General features: G+C 46.8%; 3 protein-coding genes across 3 annotated transcripts in view; all 3 read right to left on the reverse strand.

Moving 5' to 3' along the window:
* The window catches only part of LOC101350828 (maltase-glucoamylase, intestinal), a 250,622-nt gene that overhangs the window by 227,209 nt on the left and 2,795 nt on the right, over positions 1 to 20,618 (reverse strand). The window lies entirely within an intron of this gene.
* Positions 1,550 to 3,337, reverse strand: TAS2R4 (taste 2 receptor member 4). The gene has a single exon (XM_004382442.2). It carries the CDS (start codon positions 3,003 to 3,005, stop codon positions 2,100 to 2,102), a length of 906 nt encoding a protein of 301 aa, XP_004382499.1. The 5' UTR covers positions 3,006 to 3,337; the 3' UTR covers positions 1,550 to 2,099.
* Positions 13,610 to 20,618, reverse strand: part of TAS2R3 (taste 2 receptor member 3) — a 7,355-nt gene continuing 346 nt past the window's right edge. The window contains exons 2-3 of the mRNA XM_004382443.2: positions 20,487 to 20,554; positions 13,610 to 14,891 (exon numbers count right to left, since the gene is read on the reverse strand). Of these exons, the coding sequence (XP_004382500.1) occupies positions 13,878 to 14,891; positions 20,487 to 20,554 (1,082 nt within the window). The 3' untranslated portion in view covers positions 13,610 to 13,877. The remainder of the gene's footprint in view (positions 14,892 to 20,486; positions 20,555 to 20,618) is intronic.

A 20,618-nucleotide genomic window follows, 5' to 3' on the forward strand; every position in this document is an offset into this window, starting at 1 on the left:
CAGATAGCTGCTCCACTCCCCCAGGCAGTTGCCTCATCTGTGTGGTCTGAGAGGGCATCCCAGCCCACGGGAACAACATGCAGGACAGCACCTCGCACCTACACCCATCACCTCTGCTCACTCCATGATGAGGAAGCTGTGTGATAAGGACCAGAACCTGGGGCAGCTAGAAAGTCCCTTACTACGGAAGAGGAGGGAAAGAGAATGGATGCTGCAGTCCGCGAGGGTTCCTGCCACTCACTCAGAGCTCTTATTTCATGGGGCACATTTAATCACTCTCAGTGACCCTTTACTCCTAATCTTAAAATTCTCGTATGGTGAATACGTCTGGGTTTTGTAGCATAAAATATTGATTTTGGTGACGTGACTGAATATTGTCAAGATTCTAGTGGCCAGAGTAGGAATAGTCAAGTCATTTGGATAATCTGGAGAATTCTGGTCCCCCTCCTTTACTAAAAAGATATTGTTTTAACAAGGTATTTATTTTGAGACGTGTAAATATTACATAGGTATTTTAGAAACACCAAAAAGCTATACAAATATAAGTTATTATTCCAAATCCCCATTCCAAAGCCTGTCCACATCCCATCTTCAAATTCCTGGCCCTCTGTGGCCCCTGCCCAGCTGTCCTAGCCCCAGAAACAGCCTGCCCCTGGAACTCTGTGCAAGGCCATATACCTCCATGCATAGACTCATCAGTGGACAATGTGAATCCACCCCGTCAGCTCTCACACAGCCAGGCCAATGGCTCCTCTTGGCTTTCCAGTGTATCCCAGGTGACACAGTGAGTGGCAATAGTGTGCAAATGTACCCTCAGGCCATGTTAATTCACTCCTTGGGCCTGCATTGGGCACTGGGAGAACTTCCTGGATTTTAAGGTCCTTGGAGCTGTCCTGGAAACCCTGGTGGCACAGTGGTTTAGAGCTACGGCTTCTACCAAAAGGACAGCAGTTCATGTCCACCAGGCGCTCCTTGGAAACTCTGTGGGGCAGTTCTACTCTGTCCTATAGGGTCGCTTATGAGTCAGAATCGACTCGACAACAACGGGTTCGGTTGGTTAGAGCTGTCCTGGATTGGGCTTCTTTACTACGCGAGTGCTTCTCTGCACATTTCAACTCTGGCCTTTCTCTCCTTTCCAGAACAAGCCTGGAGGTCCACGCCTAGTGTGTCTGGGTGGTAACAGGTAATAGCTCAGTTACAGTCACTGGCAAGTGTGAGGGCCCTATTCCCTTCTCATCCCACAAGTACACCCATTTCCTTGCACCTTTCTCTTCCCTCCATTTTCACCCTGAAGCCTTTTTTCCTTCTCTCTTGGCACCCTCTTGCCTGTGCTTTAAGCCAGTGGAGGGCACTGGTGGTTCAGTGGTAGAATTCTCGCCTTCCACGTGGGAGACCCAGACTCAATTCCCCGCTAATGCACCTCAGGCACAGCCACCACCCATCTGTCAGTGGAGGACTGTATGTTGCTAAGATCTGAACAGGTCTCAGCAGAGCTTCCAGACTAAGAGAGCCTAGAAAGGATTAGAAATCTACTTCCAAAACTCAGCCAATGAAAAGCCTATGGCACAGGACTGGGCGGAGTATCATTCTGCTGGGCGTGGGACCATGAGACGGGGGCTGGCTCGAAGGCAGCTAACAACAAGTGCTCTCGGTGACCACTTACCCGTTGTCGATACCACACAGACTCCTCAGCTAAACCACCAAATTTAACTGACAACGTGCACTACAAGTATTGCTAGATTTGGGGGAACTTCCCATTGTACTTAAGTAGCCAATGGAACAATGTGACAATTTCCAATATTTAGAGATGTAATGCCTATGCAAAACACATGTTAAGTAATACGTTCCACAAGTCCCCTAGAAAAAGTGCCTAATTTTAAAATATGGGAGGGAAAAAAAGCAGAACAAACTGAAATGTGTGCACTGGAAGGCCTGGGATATTGGATCAGCAATTACAAACACACATTCCTCAGGCCACTGGGAAAGCTAACAGAGAAACCTGGCGCCTGGAAGCCATGGAGTCACCACGGGGGACTCCAGCCACTGTTTCCTACTGAAATGCCACTGGGGAACTCCAGCCACTGTTTCCTACTGAAATGTCACTGTTTGTTGAAACAAAGAATCTGCTTTGCTTTTGTTTTCAGTTTGGGATGTGTGTGAATAAGGAGGACAGAATGCCCTGTGGTGTAGAGGACAGAAATCATCACACAAGCAGCTTTGGCTGACAAACTCATCCCTGTAGAAGAAGGGAGGTAATGGACCAGGGTAGCAACTGAATACGGGATGTAGAGGATGAGGAAGTAGATCATCAGCTTCACGGCCCCCATGTGAGCTTCTGTCTGGGGGTTCCAAAAGCCGGTGACATTCCTCTGCATCTTCTGGATATGTCTCTGCAAGGAATATATTAACAAGGAAGCAGAAGTCACATTTACAATGAACTGGGGAAAAGAGCCCAGGAGCAACAAGGTCACCAAAGACAAGATGCCCTCACTGATATCAAATACTGTGCTGTTCCTACTGGTCCCATGCTCAGGAAAGGGTGATGTCTGGCTGAGCACAAAGAATAGGATCGTGGTGAGGGCAGCAGTCAGGATGCAGGCCAGCAGCAGCCTGGGGACCTTTGGGGACAGATGGCGCTTCAGCAGGAGAAACACTGAGTGTTGGAAGTTAGCGATCTTCACGCAGTACAAGGTGTTGAGCAAGGTTACAAACCAGAGACTGCTAGAGTTCAAAAACATCCAAGACAACAGGAAAAAAGCGGACAAACAAACTGACCTTTCAGTATTCAGGGTGACGAAGAAGATGGTCACGTACAGTAGAACGAGTCCCAGCATAAGAAGTCGGGAGATGGCCAAGCTGAACAGGATCCTATCGGAAGAGGAGAGGCTGTGCCTCGTGACCCAAGTCTTGTAACTGACCACCGCGATGAACAGACTCAAGATGAGTCCCACAAAATCCAAAACTACCGAGACAATAACAGCAGAGAAAAAGAAGATTGGAACCATCTTCTCACACCGAAGCCTCCGTAGTTGTGGTGCTGATGGTGGGAGCAAGAGATTCACCGAAATGGAAAAGTAGGCAGCAGTGTCTGGCCGGGAAGGAGTCTCCTTTTTAAATTTTCCTCAGCATGACAAATGAGCCATTACTGGGCCTGGAACCAGCTGCTCTTGCTGGGATGCAAATCTCCCAAGGATCACATTACCACTTCTTCCTTCACATCCTGTTTTCCTTAGACATGCCCAACTAAAGCAAGCCTCAGTGAACCTCCAAGAGCAGGAGGGCTCAAGGGAGGAGGCACAGCAGGCTCCAAGGGCTTCAACTCTACATTAGACAGCTCCAGTCCAGCACTGCCTCTGCGCTTGTCTCCATGGCAACCCCAGACTGTGGTGGAAATCCCACGCCTCACTCCTATCACCCACCTACCCACACACCCATAGCCTGTCAGAGACCAGCTGCTCTCTCCCCTGACCTGTCCCTCTGCAGCCACCTTCTACAACTGTCATTCTCACCGTGCCAACATGACTTCCTCATCCCGTAGCACAACAGTGGTTTACAATCATCTAATACATGGAGTTCAAGGGTCTCACACTCCCTCCAGAAAGCCTTTCCCAATTAACCCCACATCTCATGAGGATCCCATCACTCTGCCTTCCTTCAAGACTCTCCCTGCCCAATCCTTCTTCCTTCCAGGGTCGAGTCAAGGGACATGCACGGGAGAAGAGCCACCATACTCAGTGTCAAAATCATTTTCTGTGTTCTGTTTAAAATGTTTGGAAAATAAATGGCAGCCATGCCATTTGTTTCTGTCATGTTGTTGTTGTTAGGTGCTGTCGAGTTGGTTCCTACTCATAGAGACCCCATGTACAACAGAACAAAACACTGCCCAGTTCTGCTCCATCCTCACAATCATTGTTATGCTTGAGCCTATTGTTGCAGCCACTGTGTCAATCCATCTTGTCGAGGGTCTTCCTTTTTTTCACTGACACTCTACTCTACGAAGTATAATGTCCTTCTCCAGGGATTGATCTCTCCTGATAACATGTTCAAAGTATGTGAGACAAAGTCTCGCCATCCTCACTTCTAAGGAGCATCCTAGCTGTACTTCTTCCAAGACAGACTTGTTTGTTTTTCTGGCAGTCCCTGGTATAGTCAATATTCTTCACCAACACCATAATTCAAAGGCATCAATTCTTCTTCGGTGTTCTTATTCATTGTCCAGTTTTTACATGCATATCAGGTGACTGAAAACACCATGGCTTGGGTTCAAGTGTACCTTAGTCTTCAAGGTGACATCTTTGCTTTGTAACACTTTAAAGAGGTCTTTTGCAGCAGACTTGCCCAATGCAATGTGTATTTTGATTTCCCGACTGCTGCTTCCATGGGCGTTGATTGTGGATTCAAGTAAAATGAAATCCTTGACAACTTCAATCTTTTCTCCATTTATCCTGATGTTGCTTATTGGTCCAGTTGTGAGGATTTCTGTTTTCTTTATGTTGAGGTGTAATCCTTACCGAAGGCTGTGGTCTTTGCTCTTTATCAATAAATGTTTCAAGTCCTCTTCATTTACAGCAAGAAAGGTTGTGTCATCTGCATAACAAAGATTGTTAATGAGTCTTCCTCCAATCCTGATGCCCCGTTCTTCTTCATATAGGCCAGCTTCTCAGATTACGTGCTCAGCATACAGATCGAATAAATATGGTGAAAGGATACAACCCTGATGCACACCCTTCCTGACTTTAAACCACACAGCACGCCCCTGTTCTGTTCAAACGACTGCCTCTTGGTCTAAGTACAGGTTCCTCATGAGCACAATTAAGTGTTCTGGAATTCCCATTCTTCACAATGTTACCCATAATTTGTTATGATCCACACAGTTGAATGCCTTTGCACAGTCAATAAAACACAGGTAAACATCTTTCTGGTATTCTCTGCTTTTAGCCAGGATCCATCTGACATCAGCAATGATATCCCTGGTTCCACACCCTCTTCTGAATCTGACTTGAATTTCTGGCAGTTCCCTGTCAATCTACCGCTACAACCACTTTTGAATGATCTTCAGCAAAATTTTACTTAGGTGTGATATTAATGATATTGTTCTATAATTTCCACATTCTGTTGGATCACCTTTCTTTGAAATGAGTACAAATATGGATCTCTTTCCATCAGCTGGCCAGGTAGCTGTCTTCCAAGCTTCTTGGCATAGATGAGTGAGCACTTTCACTGCTGCATCTGTTTGCTGAAATATCTCAATCGGTATTCCATCAATTCCTCGAGGCTTGTTTTTCGACTATGCCTTCAGCGCAGCTTGGACCTCTTCCTTCAGTACCATCGGTTCCTAATCATATGCTACCTCCTGAAATGGCTGAATGTCAACCAATTCTTTCTGGTACAGTGACTCTGTGTATTCATCTTCTTTTGATGCTTCCTTAATCATTTAGTATTCTCCTCATAGAATCCTTCAATATTGCAACTCAGGGCTTGAATTTTTTCTTCAGTTCTTTCAGCTTGAGAAATGCCGAACATGTTCTTCCCTTTTGGTTTTCTAATTCTACATCTTTGCACATGTCATTATAATACTTCATCTACTTGAGCTGACCTTTGAAATCTTCTGTTCAGTTCTTTTACTTCATCATTTCTTCCTTTCACTTTAGCTACTCTACATTCAAGAGCAAATTTCCATGTCTCTTCTTGATTTGGTCTTTTTTCCTGTCTTTTTAATGACCTCTTGTTTTCTTCGTGTATGATGTCCTTTATGTCATTCCACATCTGGTCTTCAATCATTAGTGGTCAATGTGTCAAATCTATTCTTGAGATGGTCTCTAAATTCAGGTGGGATATACTCAAGATCATACTTTGGCTCTCCAGGACTTGTTCTAATAGGGTGCATAAAACCACTCAATAAAGATTAAATGAACTTGTGGCAACTGGGAGGGCAATGTTTTGAAACTGAAAATAAGGGCTAATCCCACAGAGATTGAGGGGGACCTCCCTACCTCCTGGAGCAGAGCACATCATTTGGACCCATGGTCCCTGTGCTGAGAACTTCCTACACCCAGAAGAGAGAGCTGTAACACCGAAGGCAGCATAAGATGGCAAGAAACAACAGCAGGCATGGCAGAGCCCGGTGGCAGCAGCATGAGCAGCGGGAACCAGGAGACCAGTACAAGACAACACAGTGGCCTTGCCAGCCCATGGGGAGAGAGAGTTGAGCACCTTTGGGCAGGAGGCTTGCTGGTAGAGCTAAAGAGCTGTTAACACTTGCCCAAGCAGCACTGAGGTCAAGAGAAAGGCCTGGCCTGTGGGCACGGCCAAGAGAAGGGTCGCCAGCTGGCACAGCCGAGAAGGAGCTGAAGGCTGTCCTGGTTGGAAGCTCTCCTGATTGACAAAGTTGATGCTGTCTCTTGAGTTGTATCCTGTTACTTCCAAGTTGATCCTTATCCTGAGTTGTAGCCTGTTACTCCCTAACAAACCACATAATCGTGAGTATGGTCTGAGTTTTGTGTGGTCATTGTAATGCATATTGAACCCAGCAGACAAGTAGAGAGTGCCGTGGGAGGTATGGCTGGTATCAGAAATGGTGAAGTTGGAGAGTGGAGGTATGTCTGAACTCCACCTCATAGGAACCAGCTTTGTGCTCATCCTAAATCTCTTCTCTCCTTCTGAATCTAGGCAGGCCCTGACGCTAGATTATAGGGGACACCCGGCACTAGGAAGTAATAGACTCATCAGAGTGAGACATACCAAGTTGTTGGGCTCTCAGCAGCAGAAGGTAGTGCAATTAAGATGCGATCAGGTCAGCTAGCCTAATCAGTGAGTAAGCTGGTGTGTGAAAAGTTATTTCTGATAGGGTCAGTGTGAGAAAGGATTAACAAAACCCCTTCTCCCTCTGCATGAGAATTTGACCTTCAGTCAAACTTTCTAGCTCTGTTCCCCTTGGCAACTTGATAACGGTAAGAAAACATGGCGCCTAACTGATCAACCACATCTGGACTGGAAGGAGCTCTGAGTGGCCCATAACTATTATGGGGACTCCATGCTCTGGGCTTCCCCAAGTGTACTGACTCTTCTTACAGGCATGTCCCTTGAGTCGACCCTGGAAGGAAGAAAGACCGGGCAGGGAGAGTCTCAAACCACAACACAGTTTCAAGAAAAGTTCAACCAAGCTGATGGGAGCATCCTTGGGCCAAATCACCTGTTGGCACAGTCGCATGTCTCAGCAGGATGGGCCGCCTCAGTACCCCACAGTGCTCCACCATTGCCCAGGGGCAGCCATGGAAGTGTGGACTCGAAGTGGGCATCACAGCCCCAGGGGCCTCTGTCATGATTCTCCCACTGCAGGAGATACGAGCAGCACATGTGCGTGGCCACCATAAAGGGGGACTGGAGATGCAGACCGCCTGGGCCAGCACCCTCTTGTGATAGGATGACCCCTTCATCATATTCGAAGCACGTACTTCAGTGATGCAGAGCTGAAATGCTTGTTTCTGTGTCTGTATTGCCCACTAGATGAAGGTATGTTTTTGAGAAGAGGAACTGTGCTTGGTGCTCAGTGAACGTTAGATAAATATCTGTGGTACAAATGGATACACTGGAATCAAGATAAGCCCGAATCAAAATGCAGTGTAAAGTTCATTTATTGCTGGAATATTACAGCAGCATCCGGCAGCTTGCCAGACCCACCCCTTTCTCAATGACCCGCTAGCTGGGCAATAAGGGTATAAACCTGAGTAGCCCCGCAAAGTTCAGGAATCCTCCCTTGCAGAATGTGAATATTTGGCAGAGATGGATCCCCAGGTTGGACAGAACACTGCACAGGAACTCCATCTAGGAACTCTGAAAATATATTCTCCCAGGTTGGTAGTCATCTCAGGCCCACCAAGCCCTGGAGTCAGTGATGACGTAAATGCCACGGGGTGACAAAACTTACTCACCCTACAAACTCAGGTATGCCCAGAAAAAATCAGGTTCTTTGTTTTGTCTGTAATTAATATGGTTTTTCTCCTGAGCTCCCAGCTGCTGGCTAGGGGAGGTGTTTACACCATTAGGATAATGCAGAGGGCGCCTTGAGAAAACTCTCAATCTCTTAAAAAAAAAAATCTATGACCTCCTCCCCACGTCATACTCCTCTCCTTTAACTACGGTCCAGGCGCTGGCGGGAGGAGTGAGATTAACTCTACCTAGTAGAGGCAGAGAAGTGCCTGTGTCCTCAGCCTCTGCCGTTGTGTTCTCGGGCTTCCTGGGAGAGGTCCCTTGTCCCCCAGTTACTGCTTGTCCCGCTGGCATTCAAGGCTGAGCCTGTGCCTGGCGAAGTTCTTCATTAATCTCTTCCTTGGCTGGCCAGCTTAGCTCCCACTGGTTGCAAACAGGGAGTCTTCAACCAGTCCTCGGGGAAAATCATGAATCCCACTTGTCTCTCCCTCTGCTCCTTCCCACTGGCCCCTGGGACTGGAAGCAGACATCCCCTGCATCATGTCCTTGGTTACCATCAGGAGCCTCACGCATTCATAAGGGGAGGACGCCCTGAGGTACACACTTCCGGATGAACCCTTGTTAATACAACAGACAGAGGTGTATCTAAGGTATGGCAGGCATGGCATGTGCCCCGGATGCCACTTGAAGCGGGGGGAGGCACACCACTGAGCAGTTTCTATTAACCATTGCAGTTTCCACTGCCAGGTGGGAGAGAGCATTCAGCAAGTTAAAACTAATACTTCTGTATTTGAGAGCCTCCATGGGTCAAGGCAGACTGTGTGATCTTGCTCTGCTAAGTGAAGAAAGAGAAGAAACTGAAAAAAATGACTCTGAGCACATGTCATTGCTGTTGGGTGCCATCAGGTTGATTCTAACTCATAGCAATCCCATGTGACAGTGGAGAACTGCCCCATAGGCAGTTCTTGGTTGTAATTTTTATGGAAGCAGATCACTTGGTGGGTTCGAACCGCCAAACTTTTGGTTAGCAGACGAGTGCTTAACCATTGTACTACCAGGGCTTCTTTTGAGCACATTATAGACCAGTCTTCATCGGTGAAAGCAAGGAAGGTGCAGCTGTAATTTTTATGTAGTGTCATAATGTGTTAATTAAAAGATTAACAAGTTTGACTTGCATTTTTGAGTTGATATTACGGTAAAGTTATCTAAGAGCCGTGTGTCAGATGTTTTGACAGGAGCACAGAGGTGTGGGGTGGGCACAGAGGGGGACATTTGCTCCCTCCCCCCAATGCAAGTCCGGCGGCGGGGACCAGTTGAGGCATGAAATGACATCCTGTGGTGCCACAAATGTGAAAGGCACCTGACTGAGGCAGCTGGACAACAGAAGGGAAGGCATTTCTGCTAAGTTGCCACTGTCAATGTCTATTCATCTTGAATGGGGGGGGACGCAACTTAGAGATTGCCTCTGGGTGCTCGTTACCCTCCTACGCCTCTGTGACAGAAGCTAGTATCTGCTCTGCACTCACTCTGTGTTGGTCGTTGGGCTAAACATTTATATATACTGTCTTACTTCATCCTCACAGCAGCCCCACGAAGTGAGTACTCTCATTATGCCTAATGTATAGCGAAATAAAATGAAGCCCAAGGAGGCTTAGAAACTTGCCAAAGACCATGTGGCTAATAACTGGTGGGTCAGGTTTGAACTCAAGTGTGTCTGACTCCAGAGCTAATGTTCTTAGCCACTATGCTGTACACTTTTCAAGTCCAGCAAAATGTAGAAACACCAGAAAGTAACATGCATCTGTCCTCAGCAGTTCCTGGGAGTTTATCAAGTCACTTTGCTTTCTTAAAGTAGACCCTCTTGCAGAATAGAAACAAATAGCTTTGCTTTCCTTCACACCTGTCCCGAGGCAAGAAAATCACAAGCACAACTTCACAATTAAAGAGTATCAGGGACACTGTACAAGGTAAACAGCATTGGCAGGCGCTGAAGTTGTTGGAGAAATGTGGGCATGTGGTGTTTTTATTTGTTCATTTATAACCATCCTGGGCCCAAACTAAGGTTCATGAAGCATCAGGATCTATGAACTGGCCCAGGAAGCCAGAGACTATTATAAAGGAGAAGGAGCCCATGAGACACAGAGCACAGGGGCTATGACGGAAAACCACAAGGGCTCATGAGCGACTGTCCTAAGCTGCTGTTGGCTCAGTGTGTTAAACCTCCAGGATACACCAAAGAATAGATGTGTCTGGAGAAGACATGGGTCTTGGGAACCCGTTCTAGCCAAATACAAGGACGATTCTTGTCCCCATACTGTGACCCAGCCTGCCTAGTCATGGTGGGGGAAGGCATGCCTGGTCCCTTGTGAATAGGACAATCAGATTTAAGAGTCTTAAGGGCTTAGCAACCAAAGCTAATTAACTGAAAAGCAACACAAAACGACTCCTTCGAGGGCTTCGCAAAACTGGGCTTGCAGCTTTAGGTACTTCTGTCCCACACCTGGGACTCGGGGAGGAGCTGGCAGATGAGGCGGCCCTGGTGGATTTAGAAGGCTGCGTCCTCTCCAAGATGGCTGACTTCCCATCGCTGTGCCTCTGCTACGGGTGAGGGTAATCTCTGCAGCAACGCACCCACGACCCAGACCCATGCCCTTCCCACCACCTCTCTGATTAATGGCGTCCGTACATGGCTGAAGTCGCAGAACAAAGCGTGAGATCTTCCACAAGTCAGCTCCAAATTTCCCTAAAAGAGGGAGCAGGGGCGGAGTTGAGGATGCCACACCCGAGCGTGAGGCCCAACTTGCTCCCAGGGAAGGGAGCTCTGCGCTCGGCCGACAGACGCCCACTCCGGCAGTGCCGCACTTCCCACCCACACTGCAGGGTCGGATGACAGGAACAGCAGCGGTAACTTCAGCTGTGCTCACTCACCACACCTGAGTCTCTTAGGTTATGGTAGGGTTTAACGGGGCCACAGTGGGAACGGAAGGGAGGAATTCCTATGGAAGTCAGCCGAAGGCACGAAGAGCCAACAAACAGCGAGGTAAAGTGTTACATTCAATCAAACGTTCCAGTAGAAGAGAGGAAAACCCAACACCTAAGGCAGAAGGCAGAATCAGGAACTCAGGGAAGGGTTAAGAACCGTAAGGTCAGAGCCAGGCAGAGAAGCTGTCACAGCAACAAGAGTTTAAGAGTAGGTGAGGCCGTTGAGCATTGTGCTCTTTTAAGATCTATGTCAGACTAAATAATAGGAACTCAAAAGCTTGAACAGGAAACTTAGGGGGCAGTGAGTCTATGTTAATGGGGGAGGAACAATTCAGAAAAGGAGGGTGAGAATGGCTGCACAACTCGAAGAATGTCATCAATGTCACTGAACTGCACATGGAGAAACCTGAGCTGGTGTATGTCTTTGTTGTGTATATTCTCAACAACAACAAAATAAATTATTAAAAAAAGAAAAAAAAGAGTGGGTAAGGCTTGGTTCAAGAGCGTGGAGTCAGGGCTGATAAAGCAGATACCAATGAAGACACCTGGATTTTCTAGTTAGACACCCATCCCCCCCCCACCCATGTGGAAAGGAAGCAAAAGAGTTTTATTAATTGCAGAACTAGTAGGTGGGAAAGAAGTACCAATTTTGAAAGAACCTGTAGATTCTAATGAATTCTAAATGAATTTTACATCATTCCTTAAGTTGCAGCAGATCGCTTTTCAAGAGAATTTTAGGTTGTGTTAGAATTAGGACTTTCCCTAGCAGCCTCAAGAGACGAGAATCAGTTTAGAAGCAAACTATGCAAACCAAAAGAAATTATTCCTGTATTTCAGAAATGAATATATAAAACCCAGAACCGTCTGAAATTAATTATCTGGTAACAGATGACCAAAAGCCAAGCAACGTGACGCTCCTTCACGCTAGGTCACGCTAGGTCAAAGTAGAATCCCTTTTACAGAATAACAACAGCGATGTTCATTTACTCCACGTGCGACTCTAAGCACTATTCATGTATTAGCTCACTTATTCCTTCCAACAGTGAGGGCGGTGGTGGGTCAGTGGTAGAATTCTCACCTTCCATGAGGGAGGCCCAGGTTTGATCCCTGGCCAATACATCTCGTGCGCAGCCACCTCTTGTCTGGCAGTGGAGTCTTGTGTGTTGCTATGATGTTGAACAGATTTCAGACTAAGATGAAGTAGGAGGAAAGGCCTGGTGATGTACTTCTGAAAATCAGCCAATGAAAACCCCATGGATCACAATGGTCAGATCCACCAGCAACCATGGAAATAGTGCAGTGTGGGATGTATGCCATTTAAACATGGCTGCACTACTGACAACTGCAGCCCCCACAGGCCTCTATGCTGTATATGACATGTTGGAGACTTGTCAGCGATAAGAATGAGATTAGGCATGACTTGTTTTCCCAAACCTACTGCCCTGTTACTGATTGGCTTGTTTACCTGAATTCCTTCTCCCTTGCCCAAAACTTATTGTTACTCACCCAAAGCCCATTGTTCTGGTATTTGCTTCACTGCTTGCTGTATTGACTATAAATAAACTCCTGAGACTGAAGCCAGGGGTCGACTCCTCAGAGTGACCCTCCTGGCCCCACTTCTCTGTAAGAGTTGTGCAGTTGGTTACTGTCTTCGCCGTCCTGACAACCGTCACCGCTGCAACAGTGCAGAACTGGGCAGCGATCCATTTCATCGTGCATGGATTCGCCATGAGTCGGGGGCCTACTCAAAAGCATCTAACAACAACATTCCTTCCAACAACCCTATCAGAAAAATACTATCTCCATTTTACAAATAAGTAAAGTGAACTATAGAAAGGTTAAGAAACTTCCCCAAAGTCACCCAGTTCATAAGGGCCAGGGCCGGAATTTGAACCCAGGCTGTCTGGCTTCAGAGTCCACATTCTTAGCCACATACTCTACACCTAAAGCCCTATGACTGCCAGAAATCCAGATTCAGAAGTGCCATATGTCCTGAGAACCTTCACAAATTTGAGGATTCTCCACGGTATGTAACACTAATATCCTCACTGGCTTGTCAACATTATTCAACAACATTCAACGTTGTTCAGTAAATCAGTGCCTGGGTATGTTTATTTAACAATTGCTTAAGCTTATAAAAATTGCGTATTATTTTTATAAAATGCTGTAATTTTAATAACATACATGCATTTTGGTTTTAAAAAAAAGAAAAAGAACTGCTTGGTCTTTTGCCCAATCTAAAAAATAAAAAATAAAAATTCCTTGGTCATTCACTCCAGCAATGTGATAAAGCAACACAAGGACTACTGATGTGAAAGGACTTAACCACTGGCTGGACTGGACCCTTAGAATCCAAGGGTCTGGACTCCCATGCTGCTGTATCATCACACAGCGGACGTGTGGGCGCTGGAATCCTGCGGGAATCCCAGTTCCTGTGTAGTTCCTCATTAGTTACACTCACAGCCTTCACTCACTGAGCACTTTGTACGACACCCTGCGGGGTGTTCACACACGCTGTCTGCTGGCTCTCTAGTACCCTCTGGAGCAGATGCCATAATTCCCACTATGCAGATGAGGAAGAGGACACTGGGCAGGTAATTAGAGTAAACCACCCCCCGCCCCGAGGCCAAAACTCTGGGCCGTTCACGCCCATGGCTGTGGGGCCGCCAAGCTCTGCCCTTTCCCTCAAGATGACGTCACTATTTTGTTTGCACCAGCTTACCGCTGCTGGTATGAACTTTAGGTTGAAACTAGTGATCAACCTCATGATATTGAGCTGGAAGTTTTTAAAATACAGCTCTGAGTCTATAGAGTGAGTGTGTTCTGTTTTCCCCACTCCAGAAAACCGTAGAGAGGGAGGCCATTACAAGCGTGGCTTTCACCATGATCAGGCCCCAGGCAGGACCAAAGATGAGCAGTCCATGACCCTCTCCTACTGATGTTACAGAAGTGGTGCCACCATAGGGTCAGAGGAGGCCTGCGGCTGCAGCCTGTGAAGGGCTCCTAGGCTCCCTCCTGGCTCTCTGCGCTCTATGAGAAGAAGGGTCTCCCCTGGACCCAGGCTTCAGAGGCCCAGACTTACACCCAAGCAGCTCCACAAATGCCTGCTTCAGCTTGGTGCTCCCCAGAATGAGGATAAACGAGTGGCCTGCGAGGTACAACATGATTCTTACTCCAGTCATTGTGGCCATCTTGGTTTCAAGAAGGAAGTAACTGGACGATGTAATTAGACAGACAAGGAAGTAGAGCAGGAAGAGAAAGAGGAAGGAGAGGATGATTTTGATGGCCCTCTTATGGGCCTTGGTGCTGGGGTCTCTGGAGCTAGCCCCCGTGGCCTGCATCTGCCGCGTGTGCCTCCCCAGGGAGAGGATGAGCAGAAAGTAGGAGGTCAGCGACACCACCAAGGGAGGGGGGTTCCACAGAGTCCCGAGAACATGGATCAGCTTGTATTTTCTCTTCTGTCTGGCGTGTTCCATCTTATTCCCCATGTCACTGATTCTGCTGAAGACAGCGTAGGCCTTAAATGCGCAGATCAGAGACACGGTGCTGCTGCAGGACATTAGCAGTGCACCCAGCAGCATCCACATGACCACCCTGGAGACCCGCCACTTGAGCCAGAGGAAAGTGGGGTGGGAGAAACTGGCGACCTTCAGGTAGTACAGGACACCCAGGCATGTGGCAAGCCAGACGCTCAGATGGTTTGTAAACACCCAGAAGAGATCAATCACCTGCATAAGCACCCCTGAATCATGTTTTTTGGGAAAGAACACTAGCAAAACACCATCAGCCAGGAGGAGCCACAGCAGAACAGTCCTGGAAAGGGCCAGGCTGGTGACGATGAAGTCAGACAAAGGGATTCTCTTGCTCTTGAACCAGCTGCCGCCATTGACCAACCCAATAAACCCATTCGCCAGCAGCCCCAGACTGAACGGAGCAGTGGACAGAACCGGAAACACGTACTGCGTGAGTCCCCAGCATGTCTAGTCTGGCAGCCCTGGTCCTTCTCGTTCTGTTGGTGCCTGGCCTCCTTGCTGATGTGAAACTGCTCTCTGGATCTGTCACTTCCCCGCACCCATCTCGTCTTTGCCCAATTCAGTCCATCACAGAGCACAGCCAAGTGGGTCCTCTGGCCCTTCGCAGGAAGTCTGTCCTTCCTCTTCACAGATGGTGTGGATCACCACATTCCATCTATGATCATCAGCTCAGCAGCTCTTTGCTAAAATGCAAATAGAGCAGTGTCCAGTGTCTCACAGAGGAGAGCTGAATCACAAAGATGGAGGACTTGGGCTTGGTTTCAAAGGGAGGAGGCTCTGAGTCACCCAGACAAAGGGGAGTGTGACGACAAGGAGGCACGGTCACTCAGAAGAGCAGGAGGTCTTGTCCCCCAGTGGGGAGGACTCAGAGACACAGAGAAAAGTGGAACTAATAGAATTCCATCGGGAGGTACTGTCAGAGTCACCCCAGAGGAAGTTTAGGTGTATCAAGAAGAAAACGTTGAGTGCCACTGGCCTGGCATCCAAATTAAAAGGCATGCCTCTTGGAGCTTGCCTTACACAAGGGGCTCCAACATCGTTACTGTCAACCACATCATCAGAAATTCTTGACTACCTACATAGTCAGAAATAACAATAATGAAGTATAGCATATATTTTCAATTTTTTAAGAGTACATGACCCATGTTGATAAACGTCAACAGGCTGACAGATCACATACAGGGACCACCTGTGTCAACCAAGCAAAGTGTGCTTGTCTAAAACAGTGCCTGACTGATTCTGACCAGGACTAGCAGTAACACTTTTTATATGCTTTTCTGTATGTTATTGCAGTATAATTCACAATCCAAACATATGTGTGCATATATATATACACATACGTACACATACGTACACATATTACTGGAAACACAAGAGTTTCCCAAAACCGAATCTCCCCCTCCTACATGTGAGGCATTCTGATGTTTTCTTTTCTATTCTATTTCTTTAAATGCTTCTTTCATATCATGAAATTGATTTTACAACCCAGTAGTGAGTTCTGCCATGACCTGTCTGTCAGTTTGTCATACTGTGGGGGCTTGCATGTTGCTAGGATGCTGGAAGGTATGTCACCTGTATTTCAAACACCAGCAGGGGCACCCATGGTGGACATGTTTCCGTGGAGCTTCCAAACTAAGGAAGACAAGAAAGAAAGTCCTGGTGATCTACTTTTGAAAGTTAGCCAATGAAAACCCTATACAGCACAACAGAATATTATACTATACAGTGCTGGAAGATGAGTCCCCTAAGTTGGGAGGCTCTCAAAATACACAGTGGCCGCAACAATGTACTCAAACATGCCAATCATGAAGATGTACTCAAACATGCCAATGTACTCAAACATGCCAATCATGAAGATGGCGCAAGACCAGGCAACATTTCATTAAGTTTACACAGGGTTGCCATGAGTCAGTGCCAGCAACTAACAACAGTGAGTGGTAATACATGTAAACACTGATCTGAAGGATGAAGAAAGAAAACAACGTCATCAAGATACAAAGCAGACTTGATAATGCCCCTTGATTGCTCAAGGGATTGTCTTTGATGTCCAGTAACTTTGATAGGAATTTTTGTCCTCATATTGTCCCGTTTGAGATAAATTTTCCTAAAATATGGTATGTCCTTTGTCTTATCCTTGGTTCCCTACAAAACAGAGCCTGAGGCAAAACCTATGTGCAATGCTTTATTTCAAGGTGGGATCCCAGGGCAACAGGAGTGAGGGGAAAAAGGAAGTAAGGCAGGAAATTGTTGTTGTTACATGCCATTAAGTTTATTTTGATTTATAGCAACCTATAGGACAGAGGAGAACTGCCCCATAGGGTTTCCTAGGCTGTAATCTTCATGGAAGCAGACTGCCAGGTCTTTTCTTCCGTGGAGCTGCTGGGTGGGTTTGAACTGCCAGCCTTTCGGTTAGCAGCCAAGTGTTTAACAAAGGCAGCAAGGGAGGAATAAATGATATAGGTGACATAGCTGACGTGGCTTCACAATACACAACTGTTTGTGCAGTCAAGTGAAATGTCTCCAGAAAGGCTACATAGAACCACTGAACTTTAGAAAAGGCAATCCAGGGACAGAAGGATGAGGGATTTGTCAATTGGGATCTCTCCTTAGTCGAAGTTTGTCTCGTGGGTTATATCTCCCCCACACTTCTGGGCTGGGCGACCTGGCCCTCTAGGCAGCCAGTGGGGAAGCTGGAGCTTCCGTGGGGTCAGATGTGTCAGACCTGAGTGGCTGGAGTAACCATAGTGCCCGCTGCGGTGGACATGATGGATTCTTGCTGCAGTCTGGCCCTTGTTCCAATGAAAACTCAACAAACTGTCTGCAAACAAGGGAGTGGAGGCTATGGTGAGGACAAGGCCATGTGGATCTGTGAAGTGCATAAACTACATGACCAGCATGTCCTTTAAATGCGTACATTCAACATTTTATTTCAGGAAAGTTTTCTTGAATTATATCTTTAAGTATTTTACGCCACGATTTGGGATGCTCTCTTTGGGAATTACCAATTATGCATATACTGGATCTCCTCTGTCTTCCACATTTTTCATGATCATTTGAATCCTTTTTCCCCATTACATTTTACCACTTTTCTCATTTCTTTCATCCCGCTGTCACTCACTGAATTTTCAGCACTGTTCATTCTTACACTATTTTATGGTTGTTCTAGTTTTCTTTTTTTATCCTACGTTTTGACATGTTCCAGTTCATTTTTTTATAATCCCTTTCCATTGTTTTGCCCCTTCACTGATCTAATGAGTTTTCTTAAAACTCGTGAGAAATCAGTTTCTCACGATTTTCATCTGCTACTAACAACATGGGAATAAGTGTTACCTGACATTTATTTTTCCCATTCCTTTCTCCCTTTTTTATTGTATTATCTGCGTGTGGATGCTATGCTTGTTCGTTTTTGATTACTCATATATGAAGGCAGCAAGTTTTCTCTTTTTGCAGAATATCTATTAGGGGAAGATACAAGGCCTTGCTCTAAGATCGCAGGACTTCTTACAACCGGGTGTTTGTCTGTGAGGTCATGGCCCCTTTAGTTCTTCCTAGACAACGGTGGCGGTTATTGTATTGTTTGCAGTGCAAAATCTTTCTCCGCTGCCATAAGCAGGTATCTTCCTGCAAATATGGCTTGTTTCTGTGAGTCTGCATTTTTTCCCCTTCTCAGAGCAAATGTGATTCTGCCAGCCCCTTTCTGCTGTTACACAAAATGTATGACAGATGCTGCAAATTGATTCAATCACAATCAACACACCCTGCTTGTACTATAGCCAAAAAAAAAAAAACCAAACTCATTGCCATGGAGTTGATTCTGACTCATAGCGACCCTGTAAGACAGAGTAGAACTGTCTCCAAAGAGTTTTCAAAGCTGTAATATTGACGGAAACAGATCATCACACCTTTCTGCTATGGAGTGGCTGGTGGGTTCGAACTGCTGACTTTAGTTAGCAGCCAAGTGCCACATTCATGATCATTAATATGAATGAATACGTTATGTATTTTATCAAATAGTACTTGATAAAGTACAGGTCTTCACCTTTAATTTGTTCATTATTAATTGGGTCATACAGGTTTCCCTTCGATCTGTAGACTTTTCACACACTCCCTGTGCATACCCAGGGTGAATCCCACTGACCACGGTGCACTGCCTTTTCCACACATGGCCACTTGCAACGCTGTTTAGGATTTTGCGTCTAGGCTCTTGCTTTCCATACATTCTTTCCTGGCTTTGCTGCCATGGTTACACTCTCAAACCTCCAGGCTCAGTCTCCAGACCACAGCGCCAAGACTGGCACCTCTCATCAAGGTACCCTGTTTTCTGAGTGGTGCCCATTACTGTTCTGGTTTCAGCCCCTATTTCTTTTTTTAAATCTTAAAACTTGTCACTTGGAGATTTCCTCTCTTACCACAAGCCCAGTGAGGTGTCCACAGGAGCTGGTTATTTGGCACTAGGAGGTCTCCCCACCCCAGGCATCTCATCTGCTGCACAGCCAGGGGAAGAATGACAGCAAGACTTCTGTTGTTAACCCAAGTGCTCCTTCATTTAACAGACACTATTAATTAAGGGCTCTGCTTGGGGACAATAAGCAAAATTAAACTGAATTTACTTGATGAATATCTTGCTTGTTTACTTTTTGTGGCTTAACTGCTAAGGTTTTGTGGACTTTTTGTGTCCCAGCCTCCCCCTCACCCCTCATTAATTTATAATGAGACAGGTTAGACACCTGCAGGACTCTGGGGGCAGTGGGAGGTCCTGATAGGAAGAATAAGAAGAGCTGACTGTGCAGATGAGCCAAAGGTAAGAATGTGTGAACTAGTAAGGATTAGGCTTGACTGCAAAACACAAATAATGGGCTTAATCCTGGCAGAGATGTGACTGTGCTTCCCACAGAAGCTGTCCAGGTTGCTGTCCACCAGAGGCACGCTGTCCAGGACTGTGTGGTGGCCCCTGGGGTCACTGCGGATCCCTGCTTCTTCTTTCATCCTGAAGATCGCCTCAAGGTCCAAGACAGCTCCTGGAGATGCAGCCACCCCTTCCACATTCCAGACGAGAGGCCAGGCCAGGGGATGAGAGTCTGAGACACCAAGGGTGAGCCTTCCAACACAGTTCACTCCTCACGAAGCAGAGCTTTCCTGGAAGCTCCATCAAACAGTTTCTGCTTATGGTCCACTGGAAAATGGATGAGGAGGAAGGAGACAAGAGAGGTGTCACCACTGTGGGTGCAAGATACCATCAGCCCAAAAAGATACACGCCACTCTACACAGAGGGTGGGACTGAGTACACGCCACCCCACAATGACGGTGAGACTGAGTACACGCCACCCCACACTGATGGTGGGACTGACAGAGGGGAGCCCTACAGTGAGAGGAGCCGCCACGTGCCAACGCGCACCAACAATCTCATTCTCTAAAACAGGGCCAGAAGGGAATTACTGGAACAGAAATATTGAGAGTGCTCACGCATTGTGAAGAGTGTAACCAATGTCACTGAACATTTGTGTAGAAATCGTTGAAAGGGAACCTGAACTGTTGTGTAAACCTCCACTGAAAACACAATGAAGTATTTAAAAAAAAAAAAATAGTGACCAGTCCATGAACCTTGCTGACAATTTCAACCCCAGCAGGTGGAGGAAGGAGCCCTGGTGGTTCAGTGGTTAAGCACTCGGCTGCTAACCAAAAGGTCTGCAGCTTGAATCCACCAGCCACTCCTTGGAAACCCTATAGGGTAGTTCTACTGTCCTACAGGGTCACTGTGAGTCAGAATCCACTCGACGGCAACAAGTTTGGTCAGTTTGGTAAGTGGAGGAAACAACGAGTGGGGCGGTCACTCTGGATGTAAGTAACCAATGAAGACACTGCTCGGTAAAAGGGACGCAGGAGCACTATGCTAGGATAACCTGGCAGACACATTAACTGTCACGTACTTTCCTGTAACATCATCAGACAGAACAAGAAAGAGTAAGAGGTACAAGTATCTTTCTCACGCGTACAGCCCCACAACCATCTCTTACTCACTGAACTCCTAGTGGTTCAGACACCTGCAGGGAGTGCTGCTCAAAGGCTGTCAGCGAGGTTGAGCGTGGAGGGCCGGGGCGCGTGAGAGGGCCTGTGAGCGTGGAGGGCCAGTGCGCGTGCAAAGGCCCGTGAGCGTGGAGGGCCAGTGCGCGTGC

This window comes from Trichechus manatus, unplaced genomic scaffold (assembly GCF_000243295.1).
Source record: "Trichechus manatus latirostris isolate Lorelei unplaced genomic scaffold, TriManLat1.0 scaffold00093, whole genome shotgun sequence".
NCBI lineage: Eukaryota > Metazoa > Chordata > Mammalia > Sirenia > Trichechidae > Trichechus > Trichechus manatus.

What these genes read in the sequence shown, in the direction of transcription:
- TAS2R4 (XM_004382442.2), bottom strand. Translation starts at nt 3,005, where the DNA reads ATGGTTCCAATCTTCTTTTTCTCTGCTGTTATTGTCTCGGTAGTTTTG.